We start from the raw sequence: 15,610 nt of genomic DNA, 5'->3' as shown, positions 1-15,610 counted from the left end.
CAGGCCTGGGCTGGATTCAAACCCGCCAGCTCAGGTGTATGTGGCAGGCACCTTAGCTGCTTGAGCCACAGGCACCACGCCCACACTTGGGTAATTTAAAAACAAAAATTTTTGTGAGACAGAGTCTCACTATGTCGCCCTTGGGGTAGAGTGCTATGACATCACAGCTCACAGCAACCTCCAACTCTTGGGCTCAAGCAATTCTCTTGCCTCAGCCTCCCAAGTAGCTGGGACCACAGGCACCCACCACAACACCCAGCTATTTTTTTTGTTGCAGTTGTTTAGCTGGCCCAAGCCAGGTTTAAACCCGTCATTTTGGTGTATGTTGCTGGCACTGTAACCACTGTGCTATGGGGTGCTGAGCCTAAAAACACATTTTTGCAGAGATGGGGTCTTTATATGTGTCCCAGGCTGGTCTTGAACTCCTGCTCCCACCAGAGCCTCACAGTCTTTTACATATATCCCACTAGAGATGTCTAGTCAAATGCCATGTTTTGAAATCACTCAGAGTACAGTTGACACTTGAGCAATGCAGGGGTTAGGGGTACCGACCTCCTGTGAAGTTGAAAATTCATGTATAACTTTTGACTCCCCACTAAATATAACTACTAATAGCTTCCTGTTGACCAGAAGTCTTACTGATAAAAGTTGATAAATATGTATTTTGCATTGGCTGGGTACAGTGGCTCACATCTGTAATCCTAGCACTCTGAGAGGCTAAGACAGGTAGATTGCTTGAGCTCAGGAGTTCAAAAGCAGCTTGAGCAAGAGCTGAGAAACTCCATTTCTCCTAAAAATAGAATGACTAGCCAGGTGTTGTTGTGGGCACCTGTAGTCCCAGCTATTTGGGAGGCTGAGGCAGGAGGATCACTTGAGCCCAGGAGTCTGAGGCTGCTGTGAGCTCTAATGCCACAGCACTCTACCAAGGGTGACAAAGTGAGACTCTGTCTCAAAATATATATATAATTTTGCCTAATATTTACATGGTTCCAAAGTCAAATAGGCAAAACACAGTATCTTAAGAGAAGGCCAGCTCCTGTCCTCATTCCCTGCACCCTGTTTCCTCCACCCACATGTGACCATTTAAAATTGCTTTGTCTAACCTTTCCTTTGAAGTCCAGTCAGTTTAGACCACATGGTACGTGGTATATGCTTAGGTGCACACACACACACACACACCCCTTTCTCAGGCAATCAGGACACCAGATACGTTTTTCTCCACCTTGCTTTTTTCCACTTCCAGTATATCCTAAGATCACTCTGTAGCTGCCTCTAGAGAAAGTAACGTCTGCTTCTTGATGGCTGTGCAGCACTCCTGGTGGGGACACACCATGGTTTGGATGCCAGGCCCACTGTTGGCCACGAGAGTTGATTCCAGTCTTTGTCTGTCATAAACACGGTGCACTTAGTGGCTTTGCATATGCTCTTTGCGCTGCTTGTATGACGGGCCCTGCACGTGGAGTGCATTGTCATCCTGCCTGTTTTCCCATAGAGACCCAGAAGGTTGACCTGCCAGAGGGGGCAGTGGAGCAGCTGCCTCCCATCAGCACTTCAGGGATGGGAGCTGATCTCATCCAGGTGGGGGCCGCACCAGGGCAGGGAAACGGTGTCCCTGGCCCAGGCCAGATGCCTCCTGGCCAATCACTGCTCCCCACAGAGGCTGAGGCCAAAGCTCCTGAGACTTCCAGCAGAAGCCCTGGGAATGGCCTGGAATTGTCTGGGGCACCCAACAGGGTCAGTGAGGTCCCTGCCAGCCAGGAGGTTGCACCAAGTGCAGGACAAGGAGCACCCAGCAGGCCCACCCCTCAGCCCTTGGATGAGGGCATGAGGCTGACGTCAGGGCCCAGCCCCCTGTGTCAGGGGCCGCGAAGGCTGTCAGCCCAGCCCAGGGCAGCTCCCAGTGATGGAGAGACACCTCTAAGGTAAGAAGCATTCTTCCCAGCTGGGTAGGGGAAGGAAAGAACTGCAGCCTCTCAGCTGGGGCATGGCCAGTGGGCTGGCTACACATGTTGAGTGCCTACTGTGTACACAGGGCTGGGCGGGCCTTGTGAGGAGAAGACAGGAGGATGCCTAGGCCGTGTGTTTGGGACCTTAGAGCACTGATCCTCCCTGTTGGTCACTAGAATTACCTGGCAGGGAAGGATTTACTATTTATCTATTGGTTTTTTTTTTGTTTTTTTTTTGAGATGGGGTCTTGATATCATTGTCCAGGCTATTTCCTGAAGTCCTGCGCTCAAGAGATAATCTGGAGGGGATTTATTTTATTTTATTTTATTTTATTTTATTTTCTGAGACAGAGTCTCACTATGTTGTCCTCGGTAGAGTGCTATTGCATCACAGCTCACAGTAACCTCCAACTCTTGGGCTCAAGCGATTCTCTTGCCTCAGCCTCCCAAGTAGCTGGAACTACAGGCACCCATCACAACACCCAGCTATTTTTTTGTTGCAGGCCTGGGTCGGGTTTGAACCCACCAGACCCCGTGTATGTGACTGGCGCCCTAGCTGCTGAGCTACAGGTGCCTAGCCATATTTATCTAAATTTTTTTTTTTTTTTGTAGAGACAGAGTCTCACTTTGTTGCCCATAGTAAAGCTCACAGCAACCTCCAACTCCTGGGTTAAGGCGATTCTCTCACCTCAGCCTCCCAAGTAGCTGGGACTACAGGTACCCGCCACAACGCCTGGCTATTTTTTGTTGCACTTTGGCCAGGGCCACGTTCAAACCCACCACCTTTGGTATATGGGGCTGGCGCCCTACCCACTGAGCCACAGGCGCCGCCCTATTTATCTAATTTTTAAAGGCAAGAATGAAACAAAGTGAGGCGAAGAAGAGAAAGATAGGCTGACAGAGTAAGGAAGTATACAAGGCGGTACACATCCACCACAGACAGTGAATGGGCCTCTATTGCCAGGACAAACAGACCAAGAAGCACAGAGACCATCTGGGGACAATTTAAAAAGTAAAAGTTACTAGAGATTCTGATTTATTTGGTGTAGAATGAGTCTTGGGCATTGGATATTTTTAACTTTTTCCCAAGATGATGACAAAGGGGAGCATAGTTGAGAACCAGTGGCACTTGGGTCAGTAATTCCTAAAACTGGGCTCACAGAGCACCTGCTGGGCATGGGCCAAACATCTTGCCAGTGGCAACCTGTTATATTCTCCTAATATCCTCAGGAGGTGAATGTGGTTCATGTTCCCATTTTATTGGTGGGGACACTTAGGCTTCCAGGGCTACAGAGCTAAAGATGCAGAGTTGGGATCTGAATCCAGGTTTCTGGACTCCAGAATATGTGTCCCCAACCACTGCACCACGCTGCCTCCTATGGTCACCACATAATCAAGACCGAAATAAAGTGATGGGGAGAGAAGGCTGGGGTACTTGAAGGTGGGAGATGCTGTAGGCTGAGTCAATCCACGGGGCTTTCAGGAGGGCTATGCTGGCTGCCCTGACTCTTAGGAAGCAGCTTCAGTGCCACAGTCACAGGGTAGGATGATGGAGAACCTCCTGTCTCTCCAGCCCTCCTCATCCCTGTATTCATCAGCCCTGTGGGGTAGCACATCCAGTTCCCAGGACGCCCAGTGGTGCTAGCAGGCACTGTGAGGAGGGGGCCTGATGTACCCTGCGCCTGACTTGAGCTCCCTTGACCTATAACTGAGACCCTGAGACCTCGCACAGGGAGGGAAGCTGGTGTCCATGTTTGTTGTGGCAACTGGCCAAGAAGCCCAGATTGTGTGTCTGCCTTTGTTTAGGAAAGAAATGGAGCCTCACAGAGACCTAAGCAGTCAGAGGGAGAGATTCCTGGCAGACAGCCCTGGGTCTAGGCCAGGTCTTTAAATGTGGAATCTGGGGCTGAGAGTAAACTTTCTATGAACTCGTGAGAGGCCCCAAAGACATTCTGAGTGAGAAGGAAAGATCTAGATCTCAGTTGCAGCCCTGAGTGAATTTCAGGAACATCAGAACTGCATTGGGTCTCAGGAAGTGGGGATGTCATGACCTAGGACATAGGTATATTTTTAGGAAAATCAGTCTTGAAGTCAAGTAGCTCTGGTGAGCAGCAGCTGTCCATGCAGGGATCCTGAGGCCACATCTGGGCTTGGAGGTACAGTGTGGAAGTTGACCAGCTGCATATACCATGAGCACACTGTGCAGAGAGGAGAGAAGCCTTGGGTGCTCAAGTGGCATGGAGCTGTGTGGCAGTGTCTTGGGGTCACCCATGTACCCAGGGATATGACAACCCTGCGGGAGCAGTGACCACAAGACTTCTCAGCTTGGATACTTCCCCCGCAACTGGTTTGCTACTGTGTCCCATGTCCACCCCCATCTGGGACAAGGCCTGAGCCAGGTGCCAAGCTGCTGGCTTGGATCCTTCCTATCCTACCTGCCATCACCAACCCATCCTCAGTCCCCATGGGCACAGTGTTGGAGGGGTTCCTGGGCTTGACTGTGGACAGGCAGCCCAGTCTTTCAGAAGCACCCAGAGATGGTGTACCTTAGAGGTCCAGAGATGGAGACATACATGGGAAAGAAAGGCATTTCTATTTCTTTCTATTTTTATGTTACATAAAATTTACCTTTTGGGGTGTGTGTGTAGGTGTATGTGTGTGTGTGAGTGCTGTGCTGTCACAGCTCACAGCAACCTCAAATTCTTGGGATTCTTTTACCTCAGCCCCCTGAGTCACTGAGACTACAGACACCCACCACAATGGCCACTTTTTTTTTGAGACAAAGTCTGTCTGTTGCCCAGGCTGGAATGCCATGGTATCGTATCAGCCTAGCTCACAGCCACCTCAAACTTCTGGGCTCCAGTCATCCTCCTGCCTCAGCCTCCCAAGTAGTTGGCACACAGGTGCGTGCCACAGTGCCTGGCTAGTCTTTCCTTATTTTTGTAGAGATGGGACCTCACTCCTACTGGTCTTGAAGTCCTGGCCTTAAGCATTCCTCCCGCGTCATCCCAGAGTGCTGGGATCACAGGAGTGAGCCACCACACCTAGCCTTGATTTTAAAACTCTGCATTCGTGCTTTCCTTTCATAAGTGGCTCTCCCAGCATATGCAGAAAGCATTTCCAGTCCTGGTTTACCAAAGAGAATAGAACTAAGGCTGGACTTGTCCAAAACTGTCCAGCAAACGATGGCAGATAAGACCAGAATTGAGGCCACAGGCCTTCTTTCCCAAGACTCAGTCCATGCCACACATATCACCCTCACCACCCCAATACACACAGGCCCCATGGCAGGGGGATTGTGACCCCTCAGAACCATGCTCCACTGAGGGACCCTCAGGGTGGAGGCAACTCTGAGAGGGAGGGGTCTTGGTTGTTCTGGCCAGGGTCCTTTCTTCTGAACATCAGGGTCAGGGGGCCTTTCTGACCTCCAGCTGGGGTCACAAACCTTCGTGCTATGGGCCTGGGTGCTGGGAATGAATGAAGTGGGCCCAGTAGTATTGCTGGGGTCTGTGGCAGGGGGAACTGCTCTTCAGCCATGCATCACTGGCTTTCTGTTCCTTCAAGGGAGACAGAAAATGCAGTCTGTTAGGAGCAACTCCCTGATTTTTTTTTTTTTTTTTTTTTTTGAGACAGAGCCTCAAGCTGTCACCCTGGGTAGAGTGCTGTGGCATCACAGCTCACAGCAACCTGCACTCCTAGGCTCAGTGATTATCTGGCCTCAGCCTCCCAAGTAGCTGGGACTACAGGAACCTGCCACAACACCCGACTATTTTTTGGTTGCAGCTGTCATTGTTATTTGGTGGGCCCAGGCTGGATTCGAATCTGCCAGCTCAGGTGTATATGGCTGGCGCCTTAGCTGCTTGAGCCACAGGCGCTAAGCCACAATGCCCTGATTTTAACCAGATGCACCTAACCTGGAGCTGCCTGTGGTGTGTTTGCCTTGGCTCCTCCTTTTATTCAACTGAAAGGAAAACTGAGGCCCAGAGGAGGGCAAGAAGAGCCCAGGTCTTCTGCCTGAGGCAGAAGCAGGTTTTTGGGACCTCACAGGTGCTGGTCCTCAGGCTGTCTCAAGCCCTTCCAGACCCTCGTCTGGCACCTTTCACTGAAGCTGACTCCACCGCTGGTGACCTGTCTGGGCAAAGGTGTTCAGGGTTATAGAGGGGAAGGGGTAGGTTCAGCTGATTCCAACCCCAATCTAATTCTTACTGTTATAACAACCTGAGAGCCCCCATTTTATAGATGAGAAAACTGAGTCTAGAGGCCACTGTCAGTGGTAGCAGTAGAAGGCCTTTGAACCCAGGTTTGCTCTGACTCTAAGTCCTTACCTTTAACCTTATCTCTGTTACTTCTCTCTGTCCCAGGATTTCCACCCACATGCAAGAGATGGATAGTCCTGAGGAGGTGCTTGTGACCCCAGGTGGCAGCTTTGCACCCACACTCCCCACAGAGTCTCCAGCCACTGCCCATCCAGGTGAGCAGAACCCACCTGGGCTCCTGTGCTGCCTTCAAGCTTCAGGGACTCAGTTGAGGGAACAGAACCCCCAAGGAGCCAGAGCGTTCTCCCCAATGCAGAAGAGGAACAGCCATGGGGGAGCGGAGATGCACAGGCCTGAGGCTGAGCCCTCTGTAGGACCAAGCTTAGTCGAGAGAGACGGGAGAGATGAAGCTGCTGACGCCCTGGACCTGCAGCAGGACAAAGGCCTGGAAGCAAGAAACCCTGACCCTGAGAAGGACTGTGTGACTGGGGGCACAGGGAGAGCCGAGGCAGGAAGCAGGATGCCCCTGGGTGCTGAAGCTGGCAATGTGGCTCTGGGTAAGTGAGGCTGTTGTCTGGCTACACTAGATATGCATCCCAAGGTGAGTTTGGAGGCCTGGTGAGGAGGCCTTACTACAGCTTCCAGGGTAGAAAAGGGGGGTCTGGGGTGTCTAAAACTCAAGAATAGCCTGCTGGGCCATCCCAGGGCTGGAGACCAAGGTGCAGAGATGGGAGGGCTGAGCTCAGATTGGCTGTGGGATGTTGGGGGATGTATGCAGATTTCTCAAAGCCACCTGACTTTCTAGCTTTCAACCAGGGGTGTGTCTTTTTTTTTTAGACAGAGTCTCACTTTGTTGCCCAGGCTAGAGTGCTATAGTATCACAGCTCACAGCAACCTTAAACTCCTGGGCTCAAGTGATCCTCTTACCTCAGCCTCCCAAGTAGCTGGGACTACAAGTATGTGCCACTACACCTGGCTAGTTTTTCACAGATACGGGGTCTTACAGGGTTCAGGCTGGTCTCAAACTCCTGAACTCAAGGAATCCACCCACCTTGGCTTCCCAGAGAGATTATAAGTGTGAGCCACAGCCCATTGGTGTCATTTTGGATGGAGACAAGAAAAATAAAGGCCTGTTAAATAAAATAAAGGCCTGTTAAATAAAATAAAGGCCTGTTAAATAAAATAAAAATAAAGGCCTGTTAAAAAATAAAGGCCTGAACTGATGTGTGGAACCACTGTGAGCCATTCACACCCAGCAAACTGGTTCTCCACCTGGAATGGGGGGTGTAGCGAGACCACTGACCTGACTGCCATCCCAGGGTGGTCCTGAATCCCTGCAGCTCTAGGGTCACACCCTCCTTGGTTGGAGAGTTGTTCCTGGAGAACTCAGAATGCCACCACGACAAGCCCGGACAAATGCCAACCACACCAGGACTTCCCGCCACAGAGGCTCCAGCCCTTAAAGCACAAGCTGCTGTATGCCATGTGTTTGGTGCAGTCTGGGTTCTGTTTTATTCCTTTTCTCTGTTTCATGTAATGAGTCTATGTATTTATATCACCTCTGAAGGACACATTAAAATAAAACAACTTTAAACCATTTAAAAAACTCTTCCCTTCCCATTTTAAAAACTCTTCTGGGTATGGTGGCTCACATCTGTGATGCCAATACTCTAGGAGGGTGAGGGGAGTGGATTGCCTGAGCTCAGGAGCTTGAGATCAGCCTGAGCAAGAGTGAGACCTTGTCTCTAAAAAACAGCCAGGAGTGTGGAGGGTGCCTGTAATCCCAGCTACTTGGGAAGCTGAGGCAAGAGTATCACTTGAACCCAAAAGTCTGAAGTTGCAGTGATGTATGATGCTATGGCACTCTACTAAGGGCAACAAAGTGAGACTCTGTCTCAAAAACAACAACAAAACACAACTCTTCCCTTGCTGCCCTTCCCATTTCTTCTCCACTGTCCCTAATTTGAGCCACAGGGAGTCCCATGGTGGGCTCTCCCACCCTCTGGCTCCTGATGGGCATCTGCTGGCCTGCTGGCAGGACACTAGGGGAGAGGAGAGAGGGTGGGCTATTTATTTCTCCAGCTACCTCCCTCCCACACCGCCCTTGCTGGTTTCCACAGCCCTGTCTTTACAGCACCTTTAAAAATAGTCCCTTTGTTAAACTGCTTGATTACCCTGTCCACATGTGCCCTGTTTCCTGCGAGATGTATTGATCCCTGTCAGGTCCCCTTCCAAACTTCCTGACCAGACTGGAAATTTTCAACCTTGCAGAGGCCTCTGGTCTTAGTGCTGGGAGACCTGGGTTGGAATCCCACCTGTTACCTGTTCCTGGCCCAGTGGGTGACCTCACCTCTTTCAGCTTCCTCCTCTGCCAAGTGGGTGGCTCCAATGAGCTGATTCTTGAGCAAAGGCTTTCAAGTTCCCAGCTGTCTGAGGGGCCTGGTGAACCCAGTGCAGTTACACGGACCTAGGATGGGTGGCTGCATCCTAGGAGAGGATCCTGGGAGAGGTACAAGCTGCATATAGGAGGCTCACAGGTCCCTGGTTGTCCCTTGAACAGATGCTGGTCTGGCTCCACCTGCTCCTTTTGAACACCGGATGGTGAGTGTCAAGGAGAGCTCGGTCTCAGCAGGCTACACAGTGTGCTGGCACGAAGTCTTGGGAGGGTAGGTGGGCTGCCTACCTTGCTGAGGGTGGGGCTAGGAATGGTGGAGCAGACTCATCTGGGGAAGTAGGCTGGGCACTCCCCGGGGGGTTGGGGAGTGTCGCAAGAACTGGCTGATGGAGCCACAGCAGAGCTACAGCACTCTACTAAGGGCAACAAAGTGAGACTCTGTCTCAAAAACAAAACAAAACAAAACACAACTCTTCCCTGGCTGGCCTTCCCATTTCTTGGGAAGAAAGAAATGGGATAAGGAGGGATAAGGAGGGGATAAGAAAGTGTGGGCAAGGTGAGGTTCAGTAGCCCACAGCGTGGATTAGGGGGGCACATCTGGGAGGTGGCAGGAACTGACATAGAGATGGGAATGGTATTTGCTAGGTGCAGGATAGCTTGGGAGGGGTGGAGTGAGGTGAGAGGTATCCCTTGGGGTACAGGATAGTCCATGTGGTGTAGGGTGAGGGGTGGAGTGAGATGAGAGGTATCCCTGGGGTGCAGGAAAGTCCATGTGGTAAATGAGGGGTATCTCCTATAGTGTGGGATAGCCCATGTGGTATGGGTGAGGGGGTATCCCCTGGAATGTGGGATAGCCCATGTGGTGTGAATGAGGGGTATAGGCCATGTGGTGGGATAGCCCACATGGTATAGTGTGAGGAGGTTATAGGATAGACCACATGGCCTGGGGTTAAATAGTTACTTTCTGGGTTTTGGGACAGCCTGCATGGTTGGAGGTGGTAACAGGATGCTGTAGGAGTCGGCATGGTCTACATGGTGTGTGGGAGAGGGAGGAACAAGAAGTCCAGGATATGGGGCGCTACTCTGTGTGGAGTGTGGGGCTCTCAACCTGCTCTGTCAACATGTCTCCTCAGGGGCCGGTTTGGCCAGGTTCACAGGTGCACAGAGCAGTCCACCGGCCTGCCCCTGGCGGCCAAGATCATCAAAGTGAAGAGCGCTAAGGACCGGGTGAGGCTTCTGCTCTGGGCGGACCAGACCCAGACTCCTTCACTTCCTCCAGGCCCTTAGGCCCTGCCTCTGAGCAGGAAGCCTGCTGCCCTTCCCACCTTTTCTCCAGGACCCCCACTGTGCTATCAGCAAGTCCTTTGCAGCCCTAACCTGTGTGCATGCAAGTGTGGGTGGGGAGGGTCTGCCAAGGTGTCTACAGGACCCTGGGCAACAAGGCCCTTTCTTTCTGGGGTCTCAGGCTTTCTATCTGTGAAGTGGGTGGGTCACCTAAGTGTTGTAATAATCTGGGTTAGGTAGTAGGTCAAGGAGATGTGGTGTGAGAATAAGAAATTAAAGGACAAGTAGGGTGTGTGTGTGTGTGTGAGACTCTGTCTTGGGAGGTGCAGGTGGCTCCAATTCCTGACCCTTTCACTTGGAAACCCCTTTGCCCTCTGGGTCTCAGGATGATGTGAAGAACGAGGTCAATATCATGAACCAGCTCAGTCATGTGAACCTGATCCAGCTCTATGATGCCTTCGAGAGCAAAAACAGCTTTACCCTCGTCATGGAATAGTGAGTGTCTGGGGTGAGGGGGACCACAGCTTCTGCCCACACTGGGCTCAGGGCTGGGGCTCACAGTCTTTACGCCAGTCTGTGCTCATTCTCTCCCTTCCCCTCCCTGGTCACTCAGGGTCCCGTCATCCTACCTTCTCTGCCATGGCTCCTTGACCTCCAATATGGAGTGTGGAGGACAAAACAATTTTATTTATTTATTTATTTATTTATTTATTTATTTATTTTTTGAGACAGAGCCTCAAGCTATCCCCCTGGGTAAAGTGCCATGGTGTCACAGCTCACAGCAACCTCCAACTCCTGGGCTCAAGCGAGTCTCTTGCCTCAGCCTCCCAAGTAACTGGGACCACAGGCCTGCACCACAGCACCTAGAAATTTTTTGGTTGCAGCCGTCATTGTTGTTTTGGTGGGCCCAGGCGGGATTTGAACCTACCACCTTAGGTGTACGTGGCTGGTGCCTTAGCCACTTGAGCCACAGGCACTGAGCCAACAAAGCAATTTTAAGAAACTACTGGCCAGTAAGCCTGCTGTCACCTGCAGATATATATCAATTTGGCCTATACAATTTTTGGTAATTTTGAATCAGTTGTTAACAGTTAGAAACTGGCAAATTTCACATTAAAACCTAGCTATCTGGCTTTTATGAAAATGTAAAAGATGTAGTCATATCCAAGCAGAATTGGTGTGTGTGGGCTCACAGTGGCTGATCTTTGAAAACCAGGTGACCAGGTTGCCTTTGCCACAATCCCCACCACTCCCAACTGCCACTGGCCCTGAGGCCAAGGGCTTAGATGCTGTTCATGTTTGTGCTCGGGTTGCTGTTCCTTCTGGTGGAGCAGAGGAGAGCAAAACATCTGTCATGCCATGTCACTATCAAAAGTAGAAAAACAAAAGATAAGCTAAAGACTGTGTTTTCAGGCTCGGCGCCTGTGGCTCAACTGGCTAAGGCGCCAGCCACGTACACCTAAGGTGGCGGGTTCGAATCCCCAGCCTGGACCTGCCAAACAACAATGACGGCTGCAACCAAAAAATAGCCGGGCGTTGTGGCGTGCGCCTGTGGTCCCAGCTACTTGGGAGGCGGAGGCAGGAGACTCGCTTGAGCCCAGAGTTGGAGGTTGCTGTGAGCTGTAATGCCACGGCACTCTACCCAGGGGGACAGCTTGAGGCTCTGTCTCAAAAAAAAAAAAAAAAAAAGACTGTGTTTTCAGAAAACTTTTGCCTCACTTATAGTCTGATTTGCTCACTTAAGCTTCCTGCCCTGTAGGTTCTAGATGGGCCCCACTGGCAAGTGAATTTGCAGCCCCAGTCTAGAGTATCCAGAATGAGCCTGGATTATCAGCATTAATAACAGTGCTGTCTTCCTGTCAGCCTTTCACTTCCTTTTTACCACCCATAACCTTTGCTGGGAGTCAGCAAGAGCACAGATCCTGGTGAGATCCTAGGTGCCAGTGACAGTGGTCCTGTGGTCCATGGCTTACCTGGGATGGCTTCTTTTGGCTTCTGGTGTTGACAGTGGACAAGTCCTCTGAAAGCCTTGCTCAGTCTGCTGTGTGTCTCTCCTTTTGCTCTGGCAGCGTGGACGGGGGTGAACTCTTCGACCGGATCACGGATGAGAGGTACCACCTGACTGAGCTGGACGTGGCCTTGTTCACCAGGCAGATCTGTGAGGGGGTACGTCACCTCCACCAGCACTACATCTTGCACCTGGACCTCAAGGTCAGTCTGCCTAGGCATGTGCTGGGCGGGTCCCCAGGCCCTTGGCCTCCTTTGTGCAGTCATCATTGAGCATGCTGTCAGCAGGCAGTCCAGCTTCCACCCCCGGCTCCTTGCCCCCTCCTAGCTCTGGAGTGGAGGGCAGGCCAGTCCCACTGTCTCTCAGAGCCTCAGGTCTTCTATCTGTAACATGGGTAATTGTACCTCTTTAGGTGTGATTTGAAGATTAAATGATACAATAACCTTTATTTCTTTAAAAATATATTCAAGATTAGTTTTTTAAAAGTTCAAAAAGGAACAAATGCTTATGGAGAAGAAAACCCCCATAGATGACCACGTCCCCACACTGACCACGTCCCTACACTGACCACCTCCTTAAATTGAGGTAGTTTTCACAGATAGACATGTACCACATAAACGTATCAGCACAGTAGGCCTAGTTCCTTGTGGTGTCTGTCCACTTCTGTATGTGACCAGTTACAATCCCTTGGGTTACCACTTACAGAGATTCTATTGTATATGCAATACAGTATATAAAATACACAATGGAAGTTCTCCCCAGTCTCCACACTGAGAGATCTCTGTGAGCAAGCTGGCATGATATACAAACAGACACACAAAGGAGATCTTATGATGTATCATGTTTTGTTTTTTTCTGAGATAGTCTTACGATGTTGTCCTTGGTAGAATGCCATGACGTCACAGCTCACAGCAACCTCAAACTCTTGGTCTTAAGTGATTCTCTTGCCTCAGCCTCCAAAGTTGCTGGGACTATAGGTGCCTGCCACAATGCCTGGCTATTTTTTTGTTGCAATTTTTTTTTTTTTGAGACAGAGCCTCAATCTGTCCCCCTGGGTAGAGTGCTGTAGCATCACAGCTCATAGCAACCTCCAACTCCTGGGCTCAAGCGAGTCTCCTGCCTCAGCCTCCCAAGTAGCTGGGACCACAAGTGCCTACCACAACGCTCGGCTATTTTTTAGTTGCAGCTGTCATTGTTGTTTGGCGGGCCCAGACTGGATTAGAACCCACCACCTTAGGTATATGTGGCTGGCGCCTTAGCCACTTGAGCCACAGGCGCCAAGCCATTGCAATTATTTAGTTGGCCTGGCCAGGTTTGAAGCTGCCACCCTCGGTGTAGGTGGCTGGTGCAGTAACCACTGTGCTATGAGTGCCGAGCCTAATTTTTCTAATTTTTGTAGAGATGGGGTTTCCCTGTGTTGCCCAGGCTGGTCTCAAACTTAGTGCCTCAAGCAATCCTCCTGTCTCAGCCTCCCAAAGTGCTAGGGCTATAGGCATGAGCCCCAATACCCGGCTTAAGCTTGTTTTTTCAAGTTAGTACTAATGGAATACAGACATTTTTCTTCATTCTCTTTAAGGGCCACATGATATTCCACTGGTATGAATGTTCTAGGAGTGTCATGTACCTAAAGCCCTGGGCACAGAGCCTAATGGTAGCAAACACTTGATCCATGGTGGCTGTTTTCCACTCTACTAGGCTAACAGCAAGAAGGTGTTTCTTTTTTTTTTGCAGTTTTTGGCTGGGGCTGGGTTTGAACCCACCAACTCCGGCATATGGGTCCCGTGCCCTACTCCTTTGAGCCACAGGCGCCGCCCCAAGAAGGTGTTTCTTTACAACACATTGTAAGAAGGGGACAAATGCCAGTGGCTTCACACAGAAGATGGGAAGGGGCTGGCTGCACCTCTAGGGATGCAGCCTGCTCCTGTGACTCTTTCCTGACTGGAGTCACCTGTAAGGTTAAGGAACTCAGAAAAAGGATGGAGATGGTAAGGAACTGGGCTTGGGCTTCCCTTACTCACCAGAGATAATTCTAAGGCTTCTGGACCAGCTTCTCAGAGGGGTGGGAAGTTAGGGAGCACTCAGGAACTTGCTCTATGATTCTGGGTCAGACTTTGAGGCAACTTCTTTGACTAATGCAGAGAGGCAAGCATCATTGAGGCCCATTTCCCAGCCAAGAGCAGGCTTGTTTGTGTTGCTTTGGCCTCTTACTGGTTGTGAGGCCTGGGGTAAATTCCTTAAGCTCATCAATTATAAAATGGGAAATAATATTAGCTATCTCCTATGGGTACTGCTGTATGGATTAAAATATGGAGAAAGAGATGGTTCGGCACTTATAGCTCAGCAGGTAGGGCACCAGCCACGTACACCAGGGCTGGTGGGTTTAAACCTGGCCTGGGCCTGCTAAATAACAGTGACAACTACAGGGCAGCGCCTGTGGCTCCACGGGTAGGGCACTGGCCCCATATACCAAGGATGTTAGGTTTGAACCCGGCCCCAGCCAGCTAAAACAGCAATGAGAATTGCAACAGAAAATAGTTGAGTGTTGTGGCAGGCACCTGTGGTCCCAGCTACTTGGGAGGCTAAGGCTAAGGCCAGAGAATCACTTAAGGCCAAGAGTTTGAGGTTAGTGTGAGCTGTGACGCCACAGCACTCTACCAAGAATGACAAAGTGAGACTCTGTCTCAGAAAAAAACCCAGAAAACTCAGAAAACAATGACAACTGCAGTAAAAAAAAAAAAATAGCTGGGCATTGTAGCAGGTGCCTGGGAGGCTGAGGCAAGAGAATTGCTTAAAGCCCAAGCATTTGAGGTTTCTATGACCTGTGACGCCCAACATTCTACCAGCCGACATAGTGAGACTGTCTTAAAATAAATAAAATAAAATAAAATAAAAAATATGGAGAAAGAGGCCAGGTGCAGTGTCTCATGCCTGTAATCCTAACATTTGGGAGGCCAAGGTAGGTGGATTGCCTGAGCTCACAGGTTTGAGACCAGCCTAAGCCAGAGTGAAACCTCATCTCTAAAAATAGCTGGGCATTGTGACAGGCACCTGTAGTCCCAGCTACTTGGGAGGCTGAGGCAAGAGAATCGCTTAAGCCCAAGAGTTTGAGATGGCTGTGAGCTGTGATGCCACAGCACTCTACTGAGGGTGACAAAGTAAGGCTCTGTCTCCAAAACAACAACAACAACAAAATATATATATATGGAGAAAGAGCTCCAGAGATGCACTGTCAGATACAGTAGTTATTCACCACATGTGACTATTAGGCACTTAAAATATGGCGAGTACAACTGAGGAACTGAATTTTTAATTTTTTTTTTTTTTTTTTTTTTTGAGACAGGGTCTTGCTCTGTCACCAGGGTATCATCATAGCTCACTATAATCTCAAACTTCTGGGCTCAAGTGATCCTCCCATCTCAGTCTCCCAAGTAGCACCCCCCCCACACACACACCCTGTTAGCTTTTCTATTTTTAGTAGAGATGGGATCTCCCTCTTCTCAGCTGGTCTCAAACTCCTGAACTCCACTGATCCTCCTGCTTTGGCTTCCCAAAGAACCAGGATACAGGTGTAAGCCACAGCACCCAGCCTGAATTTTTAATTTTATTAATTTAAAATTTAAAACTAACACTTAATTCACTTATTGGAAGGAACACTTTTAGTATGTTTGGAACAACATGGATATATGAATTTACTTTTCTTTTTTTTTCTTTTTTTTTTTTT

The 15,610-nt window shown here is 50.0% G+C and overlaps 1 protein-coding gene across 1 annotated transcript in view; it reads left to right on the top strand.

Moving 5' to 3' along the window:
- MYLK3 (myosin light chain kinase 3) overlaps positions 1-15,610 on the top strand; it is a 41,708-nt gene that overhangs the window by 10,927 nt on the left and 15,171 nt on the right. The window contains exons 3-8 of the mRNA XM_023514786.1: positions 1,493-1,922; positions 6,308-6,759; positions 8,763-8,868; positions 9,731-9,824; positions 10,267-10,376; positions 11,951-12,092. Coding sequence (XP_023370554.1) covers positions 1,493-1,922; positions 6,308-6,759; positions 8,763-8,868; positions 9,731-9,824; positions 10,267-10,376; positions 11,951-12,092 — 1,334 coding nt within the window. The remainder of the gene's footprint in view (positions 1-1,492; positions 1,923-6,307; positions 6,760-8,762; positions 8,869-9,730; positions 9,825-10,266; positions 10,377-11,950; positions 12,093-15,610) is intronic.

This window comes from Otolemur garnettii, unplaced genomic scaffold, assembly GCF_000181295.1.
Source record: "Otolemur garnettii isolate 467f Iridium unplaced genomic scaffold, OtoGar3 scaffold00058, whole genome shotgun sequence".
Lineage (NCBI taxonomy): Eukaryota > Metazoa > Chordata > Mammalia > Primates > Galagidae > Otolemur > Otolemur garnettii.
Note: the sequence above shows the minus strand (reverse complement) of the source record. Positions and strands in the feature narration are given on the sequence as shown.